The following is a 22,517-nucleotide window of genomic DNA, read 5'->3' as shown; positions in this document are numbered from 1 at the left end:
TAAACATTTTAAAATAGAGCTGAAAATATCTGTACTTGTTATGTCCTTTCCTGGTTTTGGTATTAGGGTAATGCTGGCTTCATAGAATGATTTAGGGAGGATTCCCTCTTTATCTTTTGGAATAGTTTCAGTAGGATTAGTACCAATTCTTCTTTGAATGTGTGATAGAATTCAGCTGTGAATCCATCTGGTCCTGGACTTGTTTTTTGTTAGCAGTTTTTTTTTTATTACCGTTTCAGCCTCAATACTTGTTATTGGTCTGTCCACAGTTTCTGTTTCTTCCTGGTTTAATCTAGGAGAGTTGTCTATTTCCAGAATTTTATCCATCTCCCTTAGGTTTTCTAGTTTATGCGCGCAAAGGCGTTCATAGTAGACTTGAATGATCTTTTGTATTTCTGTGGTATTGGTGGTAATATCTCCCAGTTCATTTCTAATTGAGCTTACTTAGATATTCTCTTTTCTTGGTTAATCTCGCTAATGGTCAATCAATTTTGTTTATCTTTTCAAGGAACCAGCTTTTTGTTTGTTTTTGTTTTGTTTTGTTTCAATTTCATTTGGTTCTGCTCTGATCTTTGTTATTTCTTTTCTTCTGCTGGGTTTGGGTTTGGTTGGTTCTTGTTTCTCTAGTTCCTTGAGGTGTGAGCATAGATTGTCTGTTTGTGTGCTCTTTCAGACTTTTTGATATAGGCATTTAATGCTATGAATTAATATATATTTAATGGTCTTAGAGCTGCTTTTGCTGTATCACAGAGGTTTTTTGTTTATTTGTTTGTTTTTTTGAGATGGAGTCTCACTCTGTTGTCCAGGCTGGAGTGCAGTGGCGCAATCTCGGCTTACCACAACCCCCGTCTCCCTGGTTTAAGCAATTCTCCTGCCTCAGCCTCCCGAGTAGCTGGGACTACAGGCATGCACCACCATGCCTGGCTAATTTTTGTAATTTTAGTAGAGATGGGGTTTCACTATGTTGGCCAGGCTGGTCTTGAACTCCTGATCTCGTGATCTGCCAGCCTCAGCCTCCCAAAATGTTGGGATTACAGGCGTGAGCCACCGTGCCCGGCCGTATCCCGGAGGCTTTATAGGTTGTGTCACTATTATCGTTCAGTTCAAAGAAGTTTTGAATTTCCGTCTTTATTTTGTTGTTGATTCAAAATTATTCAGGAGCATATTATTTAATTTCCATTTATTTGTATAGTTTTGAGGGTTACTTTTGGAGTTAATTTCCAGTTTTATTCCATTGAGGTCTGAGAGAGTACTTGATGTAATTTTGATTTTTTAAAAATTTGTTGAGCCTTGTTTTGTGGCCTATCATATGGTCTATCTTGGAGAATGTTCCATGTTTTGATGAAAATAATGTATATCCTGCAGTTGTTGGGTAGAATGTTCTGTAAATATCTGTTAAGTCCATTTGTTCTAGGGTATAGTTTAAGTCCATTGTTTCTTTGTTGACTTTCTGTCTTGATGACCTGTCTACTGCTGTCAGTGGAGTATTGAAGTCCCCCACTATTACTGTGTTGCCATCTATCTCATTTTTTTGGTCTAGTAGTAATTGTTTTGTAAATTTGGGAACTCCAGTGTTAGGTGCATATATATCTAGGATGGTGATATTTTCCTGTTGGACTAGACCGTTTATTATTCCATAATGTCCCTCTTTGTCTTTTTTAAGTGTCATTGCTTTAAAGCCCGATTTGCCCAATATAAGAATAGCTACTCCTGCTTGCTTTTGGTTTCCATTTACATGGAGTATCTTTCCACTCCTTTACCTTAAGTTTATGTGAGTTCTTATGTGTTAGATGAATCTCTTGAACACAGCAGATACTTGGTTGGTGGATTTTTATCCATTCTGCCATTCTGTATCTTTTAAGGGGAGCATTTAGGACCATCTACATTCAAGGTTAGTACTGAGATGTGAGGTACTGCTCTATTCATCGTGCTAGTTCTGAATAATTTGTTTTTTTTCCCCCATTGTGTTACTGTTTTATAGGCCCTGTGAGATTTATGCTTTAAGGAGGTTCTATTTTGGTGTATTTTGAGGTTTTGTTTCAAGATTAAGAGCTCCTTTCAGCAATTTTTGTAGTGCTGGCTTGGTAGTGGCAAATTGTTTCAGCATTTGTTTGTCTGAAAAAGACTTTATCTCTCCTTCATTTATGAAGCTTGGTTTTGCTGGGTACAAAATTCTTGGCTGATAATTGTTTTGTTTAAGGAGGCTAGTATAGGACCCCAATCCCTTCTGGCTTGTAGAGTTTCTGCTGAGAAATCTGCTGTTAATCTGATAGGTTTTCCTTTATAGGTTACCTGGTGCTTTTGCCTCACAGCTCTTAAGATTCTTCTTTTTCTTTTTTTTTTTTTTTCTTGAGATGGTGTCTGACTCTGTTGCCCAGACTGAAGTGTATGGCGTGATTTTGGCTCACTGCAACCTCCACCTCCTGGGTTCAAGCAATTCTCTGGCCTCAGCCTTCCAAGTAGCTGGGATTATAGGTTCCTGCCACCATGCCCGGCTGATTTTTATATTTTTGGTAGAGGTGGGGCTTCACCATGTTGGCCAGGCTGGTCTCAAACTCCTTGCCTCAAGTGATCTGCCCACCTTGGCCTCCTAAAGTGCTGGGATTACAGGAGTGAGCCACCGCACCTGACCTTTAAGATTCTTTCCTCTGTCTTGACTTTAGATAATCTGATGACTGTGTGCCTAGGGGATGATCTTTTTGTGATATATTTCCTGGGTGTTCTTTGAGCTTCTTGTATTTGGATGTCTAAATCCCTAGCAAGACCAGGGAAATTTTTCTTGATTATTCCCTGAAATAAGTTTCCCCAACTTTTAGATTTCTCTTCTTCCTCAGGAATACCAATTATTCTTATGTTTGGTCATTTAACATAATCTAAAATTTCTTGGAGGCTTTGTTCCAAAAAAGGCTACAGACCAGTATCCCTGATGAACATAGATGCAAAAATTCTCAACAAAATACTAGCTATTTGAATCTAACACCATATCAAAAAGATAATACACCATGATCAAGTGGGTTTCATACCAGGGATGTAGGGTTGGTTTAATATCCTCAAGTCAATAAATGTGATAGACCACAAAAACAGGATTAAAAACAATATGATCATCTCAGTAGATGCAGAAAAGGCATTTAACAAAATCCAGCATTCCTTTATGCTTAAAACCCTCAGTAAAATTGGCATAGAAGGGACATACCTTAAGGTAATAAAAGCCATCTATGACAAACCCACAGCTAACATTATACTGAATGGGGAAAAGTTGAAAGCATTCCCCCTGAAAACTGGAACAAGACAAGGATGTCAACTTTCACCACTTCTCTTCAACGTAGTACTGGAAGTCCTATCCAGAGCAATCAGACAAGAGAAAGAAAGGGCATCCAGATCGGTAAAGAGGAAGTCAAACTGTCGCTATTCACTGATGATATGAACGTATACCTAGAAAACCCCTAAGACTCATCCAAAAAACTCCTAGATCGATAAATGAATTCAGTAAATGTTTTAGTCTGTTTTCACGCTGCTGATAGTCATAGCCGAGACTGGGCAACTTACAAAAGAAAGATTTAATGGACTTACAGTTCCACATGGTTGGGAAGGCCTCACAATCATGGTGGAAGATGAAAGGCACGTCTCACATGGTGGCAGACAAGAGAAGAGAGTTTGTGTAGGGGAACTCCCATTTTTAAAACCATCAGACCTCATGAGACTTATTCACTATCACCAGAAAGAGCTGCCCCCATGATTCAGTTACCTCTCACCAGGTCCCTCCTACAACATGTGGGAATTCAAGATGAGATTTGGGTGAGGACACAGCCAAACCATATCAGTAAAGTTTTAGGATACAAAATTCATGTACACAAATCAGTAGCACTGCTATACACCAACAGTGATGAGGCTGAGAATGAAATCAAGAACTCAACTTCTTTTATAACAGCTGGAAAAAGAATTAAAATACTTAGGAATATACCCAGCCAAGGAGGTGAAAGATCTCTACAAGGAAAACTACAAAACACTGCTGAAAGAAATAATAGATAACAGAAACAAATAGAAACACATCCCATGCTCAGGGATGGGTAGAATCAGTATTGTGAAAATGACCATATTGCCAAAAGCAATATATAAATTCAATGCAATTCCCATCAAAATACCATCATCTTTCTTCACAGAACTAGAAAAAACAGTCCTAAAATTTATATGGAACCAAAAAAGAGCCCCCATAGCCAAAGCAAGACTAAGTAGAAAGAACAAATCTGGAGGCATCACATTACCCGACTTCCAACTGGACTACAAGCCTATAGTTACCAAAACAGCATGGTACTGGTATAAAAACATAGGTCAATGGAACAGAATAGAGAACCCAGAAATAAAGCCAAATACTCACAGCCAACTGATCTTTAGCAAAGGAAACAAAAACATAAAGTGGGGAAAGGACACCCTATTCAGCAAATTGTGCTGGGATAATTGACAAGCCACATGTAGAATAATGAAACTGGATCCTCATTTCTCACCTTATACAAAAATCAACTCAAGTGGGATCAAAGACTTATACCTAAGACCAGAAACTATTAAAATTCTAAATGATAACATCAGAAAAATCCTTCTAGACATTGGCCTGGGCAAAGAGTTTGTGACCAAAAACCCAAAAACAAATGCAACAAAAACAAAAATAGATGAGATTTAATTAAACTAAAAGGCTTCTGCACAGCAAAAGAAGTAATCAGTAGAGTAAACAGACATCCCACAGAGTGGGAGAAAATACTTGCAAACGATGCATCTGACAAAGGACTAATATCCAGAATCCACAAGGAACTCAGACAAAGCAGTGAGAAAAGAACAAATAATCACATCAAAACATGGGCTAAAGACATGAGTAGACAATTCTCAAAAGAAGATGTACAAATGGCCAAGAAACGTATGGAAAACTGCTCAACATCACTAATTATGAGGAAAATGCAAATCAAACCACAATGCTATACCACCTTACTCCTGCAATAATGGCCATAATAAAAAAATCAAAGAATAATAGATGTTGATGTAAATGTGGTGAGAAGGGAACACTTTTACACTGCTGGTGGGAATGTAAACTAGTACAACCACTATGGAAAAACAATGTGGAGCTTCCTTAAAGAACTAAAAGTAGAACTACCATTTGATCCAGCAATCCCACTACTGGGTATCTACTAGGAGGAAAAGAAGTCATTGTATGAAAAAGACATTTGCACACCCATGTTTATAGTAGCACAATTCACAATTGCAAAAATATGGAACCAGCCTAAATGTCCATTAACCAACTAGTGGATAAGGAAAATGTGACACACACAAACACACACACACCATGGAATACTACTCAGGAATGAAATAATGGCATTTGCAGCAACCGAGATGGAGTTGGAGACCATTATTCTAAGTGAATAACTCAGGAATGGAAAATCAAACATCGTATGTTCTCGTTTATAAGTGGGAGCTAAGCTGTGGGGATGCAAAGGCATGAGAATGATGTAATGGACTTTGGGGTTTCCAGGGGAAGGATGGGAATGGGGTGAGTGATAAAAGACTACATATTGGGTACAGTGTACACTACTCACGTGATGGGTGCACCAAAATCTTAGAAATCACCACTAAAGAATTTATTCATGTAACCAAACACCACCTGTTCCCCAAAAATTATTGTAATAAAAATAAAATTATTTACTTTATTATGAATATTTCTGATCTTTAAAAACATTTTTTTACTGAGATGAAATTCACATAATGTACAACTAACCATTTTTTTTTTTTTTTTTTTTGAGATCATCTCGCTCTATTGCCCAGGCTGAAGGGCAGTGGTGTGATCTTGGCTCACTGCAACCTCTGCCTCCCAGGTTCAAGCGATTCTCCTGCCTCAGCCTCCCGAGTAGCTGGGATTACAGGTGCACACCACCATGCCCAGCTAATTTTTTTGTATTTTTAGTAGAAATGGGGTTTCACCATGTTGGTCAGGCTGGTCTTGAACTCCTGACCTCATGATCTGCCTGCCTCAGCCTCCCAAAGTGCTGGGATTACAGATGTGAGCCACTGCGCCTGGCCACAACTAACCATTTTAAAGTAAACAACTCATTGGCATTTAGTATGTTTACCATACTATCTATTTCTAAAACATTTTCATCACCCCCAAAGGAAATTCTGTATCCCATAGGCAGTCATTCTCTATTCTTCCCTGCCCCTAGCAACCACCAATTTACTTTCTGTCTGTCTCTGTGGATTTATATATTCTAGTCTTGAACTCCTGGCCTCAAGCAATTCTCCCACCTTGGCCTTCCAGTGCCTTGGGATTACAGGTATGAGCCACCACACCTCTGGGACTTATTCAGATGTTTCATATAAACAGAATTATACAATATTTGACCTTTTGTCTTCTGGCTGCTTTTGCTTAGCATAATATTTTTGAATGTCATCCATATTGTAGCATGAACCAGTACATCATTGTGTTTTATGGCTGAATATTCATTGTATGTATACACCACAAACTTGTTTATCCATTCATCTATTGATGGACATTTGGCTTGTTTCCACCTTTTGGTTATTTCAGATAGTCCTGCTGTGCATATGCATATACATGTGTTTCTTGAGCACCTGTTTTACAGTTCTTTTGGGTATGTACCTAGAAGTGGAATTGCTGGATGATATGGTGATTCTATATTTAGTGTTTTGAGGATCCACCAAACTTTTCCACAGCAGCTGAACCATTTTCTGCTTCTACTAGCAATGTATAAGGGTTCCAATTTCTCCTCACCAATGTTTACTTCCTATTTTTTAAATTATAGCCATCCTAGTTGGTGTGAAGTGGTATCTCTTTATGGTTCTGAGTTGCATTTCCCTAATGACTAATAATGTTGAGCATCTTTTCATGTGCTTGTTAGCCATTCATATCTTTTTTTCAAAAAGTGTGTAAGTCCTTTGCCCATTTTAATATTGGGTTGTTTCTTTTTGTATGTAAGAGTCATTTTATACGTTTCAAATAGTAGACCTTTATCAGATACATAATTTGCAAATATTTCCTCCTTTTCTTCTGTTCTGTAGGTTGTTTTTTTACTTTCTTCATTTATTATTATTATTTTTTGAGACAGGGTCTTGCTCTGTTGCCCAGGTTGAAGTGCAGTGGCACAATCATGGCTCACTGCAGCCTTGATCTGTTGGGCTTAAAGTGATCCTTCCACCTCAGCCACCTGAATAGCTGGGGCTACAGGTGTGTGCCACTGTACTCAGCTAATTTTATTTTTTTGTAGAGGCAAAGTTTCACTATGTTGTCCAGGATTGTCTCAAACTTCTGAGCTCAAGCAATCCTCCTGCCTCAGCCTCCCAAAATGTTAGGTTTACAGCTGTAAGTGACCATTCCTATCCTGATACGGTTTTTTTGCATGAAAGTTCTAAATTTTGTGCGTGTGTGTGTGTGTGTGTGTGTGTGTGTGTTTAAGAGGGTCTTGCTCTGTCGCCCAGGCTGGAATGCAGTGGTACAATTATAGCTCACTGAAGCCTTGGTCTCCTGTGCCCAAGTGAGCCTCCCACTTTAGCCTCTTGAGTAGCTGGGACTACAGGTGTGTGCCACCACACCCAGCTAACTTTAAAATTTTTTGTAAAGACAGGGTCTTGCTTTGTTGCCCAGGCTGGTCTTGAACTCTTGGCCTCAAGTTTCTCCCACTTTGGCCTCCTAAAGTGCTAGGATTACAGGCATCAGCCACTGTGCCTGGCAAGTTTTGTAATTTTGAAATAAGTTTATCTATTTTTTTCTTTGTTGCTCATATTTTTGGTGTTATATTCAAGCATTTATTCCCAAATTCAGGATCACAGAGATTTACCCTAATGTTTTCTTCTAAACTATTTTACAGGTCGCTTCTTATATTTACTTAATTTTTATATATGTTATGGAGTAGGGATCCAACTTCATTCTTTCGTATGTGGATCTTCAGTTGCCCCAGCACCATTTGCTGAAGAGAGTATTCTTTTCCCCACTAACTGGTCTTGGCACCCTTATTTAAAATCAGTTGACTGTAGATGCATAGGTTCATTTCTGGACTCTCTATTCTATTTGTCTATATGTCTCTCCTTATGCCAGTACCACACTGTTTGGATTACTATACTCTTGTAATAAGTTTTGAAACAAGGAAGTGTGAGTCTTCCAATTTTGTTATTCTTTTTCAGTATTATTTTGGCTATTTGGAGCCCCTTGCAGGCCCATGTGAATTTGAGGACTGGCTTTTCATCTCTATGAAAAAGCATATTGGGATTGTGATAGGTATTGCATTTGAATTTGAAGATTACTTTGGGTAGTACTGCACCTTAACAATATTAAGTATTTCAGTCTATGAACATGGGATATCTTCCTATTTATTTAGATTTTCCTTAATTTCTTTTAGCACTGTTGAGTTGTGTTCAGCATATGCCTTTTCACCTTCTTGGTCAAATTTATTCCTACATATTTTATTCTTTTGGATATTACCATAAATGGAATTGTTTTCTTTTTTTGACATGTACATTGCTGGTATATAGCAGCTGATTTTTGCATGTTGATCTTGTACCCTGCAAACTTCACTGAATGTATTACCTCGAGTAGGGGTGTGTGTGTGTGTGTGTGTGTGTGTGTGTGTGTCACGGTTGGGGGGCGGATTTGGAGGATTTTCTATGTCTAGGATTATGTCATCTGTGCATAGAGATAGTTTTACTACTTCTTTCCAGTTTAAATGTCTTTTATTTTTCTTGCCTAATTGCTCTGGTTAGAACCTTCAGTACAATGTCAAATGGCAGTGGTGAACATGGGCATCCTTGTCTTGTTACTGATCTTAGGGGGAAAGCTTTCAGTCTTTCTCCATGGAGTATGATATTAGCTGTGGGTTTTTCCTAAATGTTCATTGTCATGTTAAGAAGCTCTTCTCTATTCTTCTATTCCTAGTTTTCTAGGTGTTTTTTATCATTAAGGATGTTGAATTTTGTCAAATGCTTTTTCTGCATCAATTGAGATGATCATGTGTGTTTTTTTTCTTTTGTCTTAGTAATATGGTATAATGATTTTGGGGGGTATGTTTTACCACCCTTGCAGTCCTGGGATGAATCCCACTTAGTCGTGGTGTATAATCCTTTTAGTGTGCTGTCAGACTCAGTTTTTTAATATTTGCTTAGGATTCTTGCATCTATATTTATAAGGGATGTCGATCTATAGTTTTCTTGTGGTTATCTTTTGTCTGGCTTTGGTATTGGGGTAATGCTGGCCTATAGATTGAGTTAGAAAGTATTCTCTCCTTTTCCTTGGTTTTTGTGCTCACTCCCCACCTTGTTTGTTTTTTGAGTGGATTTTAAATTATTTTGGAAAGTTAATTATTCACATTCTTAAGGTTGTTATTCAAGACGAGCCAAAAAAAAAAAAAAAAAGGTCTTACCCAGGAAAAATCTTTGCCTGATGAGAATTTAATCACAATACTTTGTTGCTCAAGCTCCACCTACCTATTTTAGAAACAGATGATATTGTAGTCATAAAATCTCATGGAATCAGATGTTGTAACTTGATTATGTATGTGTAGAAATTCTAAGAGAGCATTCAATCCCAGGATTATAATGTTACAATAATTTAGTTACCCATATGTATATAAACATTTCTAGCAGCAATTTTAGAAATATAATACCTCCTTGGAGGTATTTAAGAAGATATAAATTTGATTTTTGGCTAGCTTTCACTACTTCTTAAGATAAAACTTGAACATTGGGGCAGGTCCCAAAGCAAATACTTTAACTACAATAGTTATGCACGAGAAAGTCATGTAAACAATCTATCCTTGACAAGCTACAAAGTCAATATTCAGATGTCCCAAATCTTAGACTCCTTTATTTAAAAGAGCTAACCAACAAATAATTTACTAAGCCCACCATTCTTTTTTTTTTTTTTTTTTGGAGACAGTTTTGCTCTGTCGCCCAGGCTGGAGTGCAGTGGTACAGTGGCATGCTTTCGGCTCACTTCCGCCTCCTGGGTTCAAGCAATTCTCTTGTCTCAGCCTCCTGAATAGCTGGGATTACAGGCACCCTCCATCATACCCGGCTAATTTTTTGTATTTTTAGTAGAGATGGAGTTTCACCATGTTGGCCAGGCCAGTCTCGAACTCCTGACCTCAAGTGATCCGATGGCCTCAACCTCCCAAAGTGCTGGGATTACAGGCACAATCCACCATGCCCGGCCTAAGCCCACCATTCTTTTCAGCTGTTTGTACCTTTAGATAAATTTCTTGCTACTCTCTTCTATGGTCTATAATTTGTGAAAAACTAATTATGATGCAGTTTCAACAAATGTATTTGTTCAGTTCTATTTGATTTTCTAATTCATGTTGCATGAGTAATAGATGCACTGATAAAGTTAGCATATTTTAAGTTTTCCTTTTAGAATGTGCTTTTTAACAGAATGCTAGCAGATTGTTCAGCTGTTATTTTTTTAAATTATATTATAGTCCATTCACAAAAGGTACAACCACAAATTATACAATAAACCAGAAATTTTATAATTCTGTTTTTGTATTTGGAACAGTCTACAGTCCAACTGTATTTAAAGGGAAAGTTAATGTATTCAAAGGGTATTTTTAAGACCTTTTCGTTTTGGTTATAGTCCATTCACAAAAGGTACAACCACAAATTATACAATAAACCAGAAATTTTATAATTCTGTTTTTGTATTTGGAACAGTCTACAGTCCAACTGTATTTAAAGGGAAAGTTAATGTATTCAAAGGGTATTTTTAAGACCTTTTCATTTTGGTTAAAAGTGATGACATACAGCCAGGCTCAGTGGCTCACGCCTGTAATCCCAACACTTTGGGAGGCCGAGGCGGGCAGATCATGAAGTCAGGAGTTCGAGACCAACCTAGCCAACATGGTGAAACCCTGTCTCTACTAAAAAATGCAAAAAAAAAAAAAAAAGTTGGGCGTGGGCGGGCGCCTGTAATCCTAGCTACTTGGGAGGCTGAGGCAGGAGAATCGCTTGAAACTGGAAGGCAGAGGTTGCAGTGAGCTGAGATCGCACCATTGCACTGTAGCCTGGGCAACAGGAGTGAAACTCCGTCTCAAAAAAAAAAATGACATACCGTTAACTACCAAAACAGTTTTAGATCCTAAAGGATTCCTAATCTGCCGTTATAGACCAAATGTGGTACATTCAGTCCAAAACTTGTGTTCTAAGATGGAACAGAAAACAACATAGTAACAGAAATGTATTTTGTTGTAATCAAATACATGTAGGTAATTTTAAAAGTCTTTTGAGGGGAGGAGACAATAATTGATTTTGTTGGTGGAGAGAATGGGTGAAACTAAATAATATTTTTAAAAATATAGTGGTTTTCAGGCTGGCACAATGGCACACTCCTGTAATCCCAGCACTTTGGGAAGCTGAGATGGGAAGATCACTTGAAGCCAGTTTAAGATCAGCCTGGGCAACATAGTGAGACCCTCTCTTGACCAAAAAAAAAAAAAAAAAAAAAAAATAGCCTGGTGTGGTGGCATGCACCTGTTGTCTAGCTACTTAGGAGGTTGGGGCGGAAGGATCACTTGAGCCTGGGAGTTCGAAGTCTCAGTGAGCTGTGATCATGTCAGTATACTCCCGCCTGAGTGATAGAATGAGACTCTCTCTCAAAAAATAAAATATAATGGTTTTCTAATAGGAAAATGTAATTACGTAGTTTTCCCTTATCCAGTCCTCATGATAGGATTGTGAGGGAGGTATTACTTTATTTTACACTTGAGAAAACCAAATTAGATTGATTGACTTTACGGTTTCACTCCTAGTAAGTAACTGTTGGGAATCAAACTCAGAACTTTGGACTTAAGCATCAAGCTCTTTCTATTAAACCAGATTTTTGTTTTCTATAAGTTGCAATTTAAAAAAAGAAAAGAACAGTACTTGTTTTCTATAAATGTATGATACATATTCTATGCTTACAGATAATAAGCAATTCATTTTAAAATGTCATAACCTCAGAATATAATTAACAATGGGACTTGGCCTTTCAGATATATTACAGTGTGCTTGGATTTTCAAAAATTTTATTTGCATGCAGCTTGTCAAGGATTTTTTTTTTTAAGGCAGGGTCTCACTTTGTTACCCAGGCTGGAGTGCAGTGGTGCAGTCTTAGCTGACTGCAGCCTCTGTCTACCTCCTGGGTTCAAGTGATCAGCCTGCCAAGTAGATGAGACTACAGGTGCACGCTACCACGTCTGGCTAATTTTTTGTATTTTTTGCAGAGACAGTGTTTCGCCGTGTTGCCCAGATTGGTCTCAAACTCCTGGGCTCAAGAAATCTTCCCACTTCAGCCTCCTAAAATGCTGGCATTCCGAGTGTGTGCCACCACACCCAGCCAAAGATAAGGTTTTATATAACTTTCTCTTGCATAACTTTGGAGGAGCAGTGTAGTGTAGTGCAGAGTTATCAAACTTTAAAGGACACAAGAAATACCTAGGAGATAAATAGCTTTTTAGGGCCCAAGAAACCCTCTAGGTACTTCTGGTAGAGGTAGTCCAGGGACAATACTTGGGGGAAACACTGGCTTTGAGGTTTTACACAGATAAAAATACCTACTTCATAAATTAGTGATGGTGATTTAATTTATGGTATCTCTACAGTTCTTGGAATAGAACCTGGTACATAGGAAATGTTCAGAATATTCCATTCTTGTGTGATGACTTGGGTGGCAACTAAGAAGCAAGAGAATATTCCTTCTTTACATTCAACAAAATTTATTGAATTCCAGCAGTATTCTATGGATTTGTGGATATAGGGGAAAATGGGCACATTCTTCACTCTTGTTGAATTTATTTGATGAACTCATTTTAAAGGTATAATTCTTACCTTGTTAAAAAATAATAAAATGACTATTGAGCGCATGTTTGCATAATCTTTTCCCTTGCAAATTAAAGTTTTATTTTTTACTTGAATGAGAATTGCAGGTCAAAGAAATGGCCTATTATTTCTCAGTTTTCTTGTTGCTTTAAATGTATACTATCCAATACACTAGCCACTAGATACTTGCAGCTATTTAAGTCAATTAAAATTGTATAATATTAAAAATACAGCTCCTCGGTGGCACTACCACATTTCAAGTACTCAGTAGCCACATGTGGCTAGTGGCTGCTTTATTGGACAATGCAGATGTAGATCATTTCCATCATCACACTAAGTTCTGTTGGGACAGTGTTATTCTGGAGTGTACAACTACAAAGCAGTGATTTTCCAATTGTCTTAATCTGTAGATTGATTTTGAGGCAAGTATTAGCAGTGGCTTGAGGCTGTCATTTCAGCTCATAAGTGCATTAATATCCTTTCAGGCTGACCAGGCCCAGGGCAAGTATTGATTTATCTTAACAGTTTCATTTCACAGCAAGTGAGATCTAAATGCTAAGACATCCGGGCATTTTCTTTAAACTTCTGAGTAATATGCTAACGTTATTTTACTGCATTAGTCATAGCTTTTCTCCTGCACTCTGTGTGTGTGTGTGTGTGTGTGTGTGTGTTTGTGGAGAGAGAGAGAGAATTCACCTTCACAGCATTATAATTGTTTTAAATGTGCATCTAATGAAATTTTGGAGACAAAGGGATAAAGAAGAGTTGGAATTGCATCTGAATACTAGAATTCATGGTACTTACATGAAATAATTTCTTTTATAGAAACCAAAACTAAGAGTAGTGAAAAGTTGGTTTAACACTGCTTACTCAGCATTCTACTGGGTAGAACCCCAGTTATGATTATTTAAAAATATTAATTATGAGGCTGGGTGTGGTGGCTCATGCCTATAATCCTAGCACTTTGGGAGGCCGAGGTGGGCGGATCAGCTGAGGTCAGGAGTTCGAGACCAGCCTGACCAACATGGTAAAACCCTGTCCCTACTAAAAATGCAAAAAATTAGCTGGGTGTGGTGGTGCATGCTATAATCTTGGCTACTCTGGAGGCTGAGGCAGGAGAATGACTTGAACCTGGGAGGCGGAGGTTGCAGTGAGCTGAGATTGCGCCACTGCACTGTAGCCTGGGCAACAGAGTGAGAATCTATCTCAAAAAAAAAAAAAAAATATATATATATATATATATATATATATACACGTGTATATGTACGTATATATACACATACACACACATATGTATATATACATATATACGTACATATATACATATGTGTGTGTATGTGTATATATACGTACATACACACGTGTATATATACATATATGATAAACTTAGTGTTTTAGTAATTGAAAAACCAAGGATAAATTCTTCTGTATTTTTGTTGTTGTTAAAATCTGCATATAAAATTGAGTAGCACCCACTACATTCCAGTGTCTAGGTCGTGAATGTATTTTTTTGGTTCAGAGTTCAGTAAATGATATGCAAGTGCAATTGAGTTTTTGCCTCTGTTTCCTGAATATGAGTAGCTAGTTACAGATAGGTCTTACCTCCTTTTTTTCCTTCAGTTTTTGCTGTTGTTCTTCTCTGAGAAGAAAGGCAATAAGAGACTGCTGTCATTTGGTCACAGGTCAGGGATTAGTGCAACTGAAGTCACTGAAATCCTTTTGTATGTTATTGCCTCCTTCAGTGACCTTCTGTCTTTCCAGGTCACTTACTTCAGCCTCTGGTACTACAACAAGCAAAATCAGCGCCGGTGGGTAGATTTGGAAAAACCTTTGAAGAAGCAGCTGGATAAATATGCATTGGAACCTACTGTCTATTTTGGAGTGGTGTTTTATGTGCCTTCAGTTTCTCAGCTGCAGCAGGAGATTACCAGGTGAGAAATTACATGCCGTTTGTTTTTAGGAAATAGTCTAGTGAGATGTAAAAAGTGAAACTAAGGTTGAAGTCAGAAGATAAGTTTGAAACTTTGCCCTCTCGCTGCACATTTTTAGCCATGGTACTACAAAGAGATTCTCATATGTGGCCTGTCAGAGTGTTTTACTGCATGTTGGGTACCTTATGGGTTCACTAGGCACAAAGGAATAATTAAAGGGAAAAATGATGGATTTACCCTATCTGTGAACTCTTCTTGTAGTGATGTTACCTTTAATGTTTTTGTTGTTTTGTTTCTGATCTTTTGTAACAAGGAAAGGAGAGAAGAGATTTTAGAAAATTAGTTACAAAATCTGTCTTCATTCCTCAAGGAAATGTGCTGAAAGGCTCCTAGAATTCTCTGCCTCTAGCTATATTCTGTAGACAGGTTGGGGAGGGAGTACAGAGGAGAGGGAGGGAAGTGTTTAAGATCAGGAAATTTTGGCCAATAAGTGCACTTAATACGGACAAAAGTAGAAAGGGAAGATGATATTAAGGAGCAGAATAGAGGAACTAAGTGTTCTTATTCTTTTTCCCCCTGAAGACAATGAAAAAAGGAATAAAATTTGAGTTCTTGAGCCTGCCTTTCAAAGTTCTCTGAATCCCATCACTACCTTACCTTTTTAACCCTATTTAATGTTACTTTTGAATGTTAAATATGTTCAAAAATGAAGTAGCTGTGTAGCATTAAATATGTTCAAAAATGAAATATGTTTCAAGGGCCCGAAACATGCTGCATGCCCTTTCATATTTGTGTCCTAGATCTTTCTCTCACATGTATTTACTGGAATCCTGTTTGCCTCCTGAGTTGGGTTCAGAAGGTACCTCCTCCATGAAGCATCTATCACCCCAGGATAGAATGAGTTTTGGCTTACCACCTAGAATTTGATTCTACTTGTGTTAAGATGGTAATTGTCATACCCTGTTATTAGGATTGTGTGTGTATCTGTTTCCTAGGTTTTAAGCCCATGTTTTCTTTAGCTTTACTTAATGATATCTTACACAGTGCCTTGAGGATAGTAAGAACCTGGTACTGTCCCATGTTTGTGGAGTGCTGTTTGAGTCTGCCAGTTAATGATTAGGAGAGAATGGAAAGTCAAAGCAGTAGGATCCAGTGGTAGAATAAACGCAAACTGACTGTAAAAGTCTGAGATAGAAATATTGAAGAGAAAAGTGGAAGCCAAAAGGAAAAAGCCTGAACTGATCACTTTAACTCATTTAAACATTTACTGAAGATATGCTCTAAGAATTGTGTTGAATAGAGTGGGAGGTGAATATGCTTTAATCCCACCCTGGAGGAGCTGCTCACAGTCTGGTGGAATTGGCAGTGCATATAAATAGTTACAGTATCCTATGATAATAAATGCTTTAATTAAAGCTGTGGATTCCTAGGGGTGGGGCAAGGGGAACTTGAACAGGAAAGGTAGAGAGACTGACTTTTAAATTGACTTTAGAAATGTTCTAGAGGGAATAGTTTTTGCAAAGCAGGGGGAATAATCAAAATGATTACATATCTTCAGGAAGTTTCAGGTATTACCTAGAAAGGAGGTTTTAAAAATAGGCATTAGCAATAAAGTCATGGTACAATGAGGAAGAGATTTTCAAATTTAATGGAATCATTAAATTTACATTTTACAAAGATCACCCATCATAGAAGGTAGATCAGAGATGGCAAGACTATAGGCAGGACACCAGTTTAGGAATACCTGTGCCATAATCTAGGCATAGGTTTACAATATAGAGCTGAACAGAAAGGCATTAGCTGGATTGAGAGAGAATGGGCCTATTAGAGTCAATCAATAGGATTGCTCATTGATTAGGTATAGGAGCACCTGATAGAGAAGTTGTATCAGTAAGGATTAAGTATAGCTCTATATAACAAAAACCCTAAATATCATTGACTTCTGTGAGAGAAGTTCAGAAGTCAGCCTTGCAGAGCTTGTCTGACAGCTCCACAGAGTCTTCAAGGATGCTCGCTCTTTCTGTTAGTGCTCCAGCATCCTCAGCGCATCCTTCCCATGCACTAGGTTACCTCTTGGTCCAAGATATCCAGAGTTCTGTCTATCACATCCATAGTCAGAAAGCAGATGAATGGTTTCCTAGGAATGAGGTAGGAATTGGAGAGAAAGATTATGAGGGGTGCAAGGAAACTTTTGCAGTTGGTCAGTATGTTCCTCATCTTATAATGATGGTTTCATGGATATATGCATGTGTCCAAATTGTACACTTGAAATTTGAACAGCTAATTTGTATGCCAATTATGCCTCAAAAATGGTGTTCTAAAAAAACTCACTCAAAGCTATTGGAAGAAAACAAAGGGGGAGGGCCAGGCATGGTGGCTCACACCTGTAATCCCAGCACTTTGGGAGGCCGAGGGGGCCAGATCACCTGAGGTCGGTAGTTTGAGATCAGCCTGATCAACATGCAGAAACCCCATCTCTATTAAAAATACAAAATTAGCCAGGTGTGGTGGCGCATGCCTGTAATCCCAACTACTCGGGAGGCTGAGGCAGGAGAATTGCTTGAACTTGGGAGGCAGAGGTTGCAGCCAGCCGAGATGGTACCGCTGCACTCCAGCCTGGGCAACAAGAGTGAAACTCTGTCTCAAAAAAAAAAGAAAAAAGAAAACAAAGGGGGAGAACAACAATCTGAATAATAAATCTTCAGAAAGTGCAGACTTAACAGAAAAATATGACCATAAAGCAGCAGAAAACTGCCACCTGATACTACAAAATGAACTTAAAAAATTAAGAAAATAACATGATATGAAAGAACCATTTAAATCTGAATTAGAAAAGCTTGAGAATAATTCGTCTGTGTAACAGGTGAATATGAAAATAGCTGCAAAAACAATTAGAAATTTTGAAATGATGGAAACTATAAAAGTGTAGAAGACCAGATAAAAAATAGATGTAATAGGATTCCCTAAAGGAAAAAGCCAAAACATTCTTCTAACAGTATGATCTAAGGCAAAACATTGGCAAAGAACAAATTCCAAAAACTATATAACAAATTCTATATTCTAGCTATAACACATTCTAAAAACTTCCTTGAAAGGAAAATGACTTGAAGCTCCCTATTGAAAAGGCATACTGTGTACCTGGTATGGTCAGTCCAGAGCAATCAGCGCCAACACATTCTGGAAAGTCACCGGAAAATGGGCATCCAGACTAAAACTGTTATAAAATTAAGAAAATAAGATTGGTATCAGACTTCTGGAAAAACATTTCATGCCAACAGACAAAAAAGTAACATTTAACATCCTCAAGGAAAGGAAATATGAGGCAATGATTATATATCTAGCAAAAACGACCTGCAAATATATCTTAGCATGGGCTGCCATAACAAAATATTATAAACTGGGTAGCTGATGTATTTTCTCAGTTTGGAGATCTGAGCGTGGTTGAGGTCTCATGAGGGTTCCCTTCCTGGCTTGCAGAACTTCTGGCTGGGTCCTCACATGGCAGAGCGAGCAAACACTTTGGTGCCTGGAGTTTTTACTTGCAAAAGAGGAAATTTTGTTTCAGTTGTCGATAATCGTGCCTCAGATAAACCTCACTGGCTATGATACTGCCACTGCACAAAGCTTGGAAATTTTGACCATCATAAAGAATACAACTGGGCTGGGCACAGTGGCTCACGCCTGTAATCCCAGCACTTTGGGAGGCCAAGGTGGGTGGATCACTTGAAGTCAGGAGTTTGAAACCAGCCTAGCCAACATGGTGAAACCCCGTCTCTACTAAAAATACAAAAATGAGCCAAGTGTGGTGGCACACGCCTGTAATCCCAGCTGCTCAGGAGGCTGAGGCAGGAGAATCCCTTGAACCTGGGAGGCGGAGGTTGCAGTGAGCTGAGATCGCGCTACTGCACTCCAGCCTGGGCAATGGTGAGAGCCCATCTCAAACAAAACAAAACAAAAAAAAGAATACAACTGCATGGATTAAAACATATCAAATATATCTTAAAATTCACAAATTCATAATACTTTAAAAAAAAACCTCATTGGTCACCTTTGAAAGTTACTAGAGTACAATTCATTACTCTGAATGGCAGTAAGTTTATCCTATCTTTTCTTTATAGACTATATAAAGAGGTAACAATCATCAGTATTGGCTAAAACCTTTGGGTAAAGGGAACAGGCTGGCATCATCTGAACTCAGTGGGCAATGTCAGCATCACTGTAAGTGGGACAACCAAATACCATTTCTTCTGATGTGATGCATCAGGAAGTACCAGGCACCACCAATGAAAATGGCTAAAATGAACTGGTATCGAAGCAAGCTTCTTGTCTGCACTGTTCAATAAGGTAGTTGTTAGCTACATGTGGCTATTTAAAGTTAATTAAAATTAATACAATTAAAAATTTTCTTGCACTAGCTACAGTTCAGGTACTGAATAGCCACATGTGGCTAATGGCTACTATATTGGGCAGTGCAGATATAGATAATTTCTATCACTGCAGAATGTTCTATTAGACAGTGCTGCTCTAAATCTAATGATTAGTTTTCAGGAAAGATGTGAGAACATGCAAACTTGCCAAATGACCCCATGAGACTACAATCAGAAAAGTCCAGAAGGCAGGAAATTCTACATGACAAATGGCTCCATTTCTGTTAATAACATGAAAATAAAAGGTAATAAAAACTTTCTTTTTTATAGCAAGAGAGATTTAGAAACATCCATTAAGTGTAATCTGTAGACCTTGTTTGGATTCTAATTTAAGAAAATTGTAAAAATGCATTTTTGAGGCAATCATGAAAATTGCATATGAATCAGATATTGGGTAGTATGAAGATGTTCATTTTGTTGGGTGTGATAAAAATGTAGTCACAGTTTTAAAAGATAAAGCTTACCTTTTAGGGATATGTACCGAAGTACTTACAGGTGGCACGATCTCTGGGATTTGCTGTAAAACACTGGCGGTGGAGGGGGCAAAGGACAGGATGGATGGAGAAACGTGGTAGGCATAAGGTTGATGGGTGAGGCACCATGATAAGGAGATGGGGTGACTATACTTAATGTCTATACATATGTTTCAGAATTTCCAAAATAAAACTTAAAAAATAAAAATGCTGATGCCTACACATTGCCTTCTATTACTAGTCTAAGAAAAACAGATGAAGAGAAAAGGCTGCCTCTTCATACATTATTTGGAATTTCTGTTGTGCAAAATGGGGTCACCTAATTTATTATATAATTATTGTCATATATTGTATGAAATATTTTATATTGGAAAGTTGATCAGTAACTTGATACAGATTTAGATAAAATATTTAATCAGCGTATTTTGACTTTCGGGCAAGTTTATGGAATACTTGCTTTTGAGTTAAAACTTGCAATTTCTTTTATTCCTTGGCTGACAGTTTTGAATTCAGGTCTGCATGTTACATTTCATTACTGCTTTGTTTTTTTCCTATTATTTCATTCTTCTTGTTGCTTGGTTGCCAGGCTGGAGTGCAGTGGCGCTATCTTGGCTCACTGCAACGTCTGACTCCCGGGTTCAAGCAATTCTCCTGCCTCAGCCTCCAAAGTAGCTGGGATTACAGGTGCCCACCACCATGCCCGGCTAATTTTTGTATTTTTTAGTGGAGATGGGGTTTCACCATGTTGGCTAGGATGGTCTCGACCTCCTGACCTCATGATCCACCTGCCTCGGCCTCCCAAAGTGCTGGGATTACAGGCATGAGCCACCGTACCCGGCCTGCAAAAATATTGAAATAACATATTTATAAGCCATCTTCAGCCCCACCAATATATAGAAATTTTAGCAAAAAGTGTTTTTTTTATCACTTTAGCAGAAAGTGATTATGTCATTGAAGTGTAATTTCTTGGCCATCTGCTCCTACAGTAAATACTTCTTTAAGAAAAACATACTTATGGCTGGGTGTGGTGGCTCATGCCTATAATCCCAGCACTTTGGGTGGCCGAGGTAGGAGGATCGCTTGAGCTCAGGAGTTTGAGACCAGCCCAGGCAACATAGAGAGACCCTGTTTCTACAAAAAATTAAAAACAATTTAGCTAGGTGTGGTGGTGTACACCTGTGGTCCCAACTACTCAGAAGGCTGAGGCTCGAGGATCACTTGAGTCCAGGAGGTTGAGGCTGTAGTGAGCCATGATTACGCCATTGCACTCCAGCCTGGACTATAGAGCAAGACCCTGTCTCAGAAAAAAAAAAATCTATCTGTGTATCCATCCATCCATCTATCCATCCATTCATCCATCCCTAGTTGCTTCCATTAAAGGATTTGAGGGATAATACAATAACATATAATAACAACCACATGTTTTTTACTGTATATTAGACACTGTCCCAAGTACTTTATTAATTTAATTCTCATAACAAATCCTATGATGTAGGTGCTATTATCTCTATTTTGTAGATGAGAAAACCAAGACACAGAAGGGTTGAACACCTTGCCCAAGGTCACACTGCTAGTATGTACTGGATCTGGGACTCAAGCAGGCTGGCTCCTGAGTCCTTGCTCTCAACCATTGTGTTTTGTGGACTGTCATGTAAAATACCAAATGATTAAAAATACTAGAAATATCTATAACTGTAGATTTGTCATGGTTAAGAACAAGACCTTTGGGTCATTCAGACCTGGGGATTCAAACTCCAGCTCAGTCTGGCTCTGTGCATTTGAGCATGTTGCTTAATCTCTGAGCTCCAGCTCTTCATCACTTAAAGGTAACTATTATTAAATAGTGGAGAAAGCAATTAAGAGGGATAATAATGAGTGTGATTATGCCTGGATTTTAGCTGTGAGCTTAATGGCAGCCAAAGCAAAAGAAGAAACATGAGTTCCGTCATTCATTATGTAACACAAAGAAGCATACCTGTTTGCAAGCATGACACATTTTCCTGGTGTGTCATTTAAACAGAAACTTTCAGGTGTGATTTTTATATAAGACATTGAACCAGAAATGAAAAAGTTAGAGCAAATATGGAAGAATCAATTCTCATAACAGTATAATGTAAGGCAAAAATATTTTTGTGGAAGGCTACATTAATTGGGTCCAAGTATGTTGCTTTTTCATGTTTTTTGTTTTGAGACAGAGTCTCTCTGTGATGCCCAGGCTGGAGTGCAATGGCACCATCTCAGCTCACTGCAACCTCTGCTTCCTGGGTTCAAGCGATTCTCCTGCCTCAGCCTCTCAAGTAGCTGGGACTACAGGCATGTGCCACCACGCCTGGCTAATTTTTGTATTTTTAGTAGAGATGGGGTTTCACCATGTTGGCCAGCCTGGTCTCCAACTTCTGACCTCAAGTGATCCGCCCGCCTTGGCCTCCCAAAATGCTGGGATTACAGGCATGAGCCGCCGCACCCAGCCCTTTCTAGTGTTTTTGATTTAAGGAAAAGGCCTAGAATATTTAGAATGGAATATGTGAATAGCATGTTCAATAGATAGACTTCCCTAAACACGCTCTCCCTCAGATAAGCTTCTGAAAGGAGCTGCAGTATAGAAAATCTCAAGTTTTTCTCTTTGGTGGATCCCAGAACTGCCAGCATCCCATTAGCTATAGAGGGAAATCCATGGGTTTGGCTGTTAGCAGGTGGAAGGAGAAAAGCTGGATCCAAATTCTTCTTACTTAAATGGATGGTGTTTTGGTTAGGTTCTTCGGTAATAAAGAACAGAGGTTTACATGTCTGTGGCTGAAATAAGATGATAAAGACTCATATGAAATGATTAAAGGGGTGGGCTGTCAGAG

General features: G+C 38.4%; 1 protein-coding gene across 3 annotated transcripts in view; it reads left to right on the top strand.

Annotated features, from left to right (window-relative positions):
* The window catches only part of PTPN21 (protein tyrosine phosphatase non-receptor type 21), a 90,434-nt gene that overhangs the window by 22,659 nt on the left and 45,258 nt on the right, over window positions 1–22,517 (top strand). For 2 of the 3 annotated variants that reach the window (XM_063651957.1, XM_054447737.2), the window contains exon 3: window positions 14,599–14,768. In XM_063651957.1, coding sequence (XP_063508027.1) covers window positions 14,599–14,768 — 170 coding nt within the window. Of the gene's footprint in view, window positions 1–14,598; window positions 14,769–19,309; window positions 19,441–22,517 lie in introns of those variants that run through there. The other variant, XM_063651958.1, reaches the window with a different exon arrangement.

Source organism: Pongo pygmaeus, chromosome 15 (assembly GCF_028885625.2).
Source record: "Pongo pygmaeus isolate AG05252 chromosome 15, NHGRI_mPonPyg2-v2.0_pri, whole genome shotgun sequence".
NCBI lineage: Eukaryota > Metazoa > Chordata > Mammalia > Primates > Hominidae > Pongo > Pongo pygmaeus.
The sequence above is the reverse complement of the archived record's forward strand: the minus strand, read 5'-3'. Positions and strand labels throughout refer to the sequence as shown.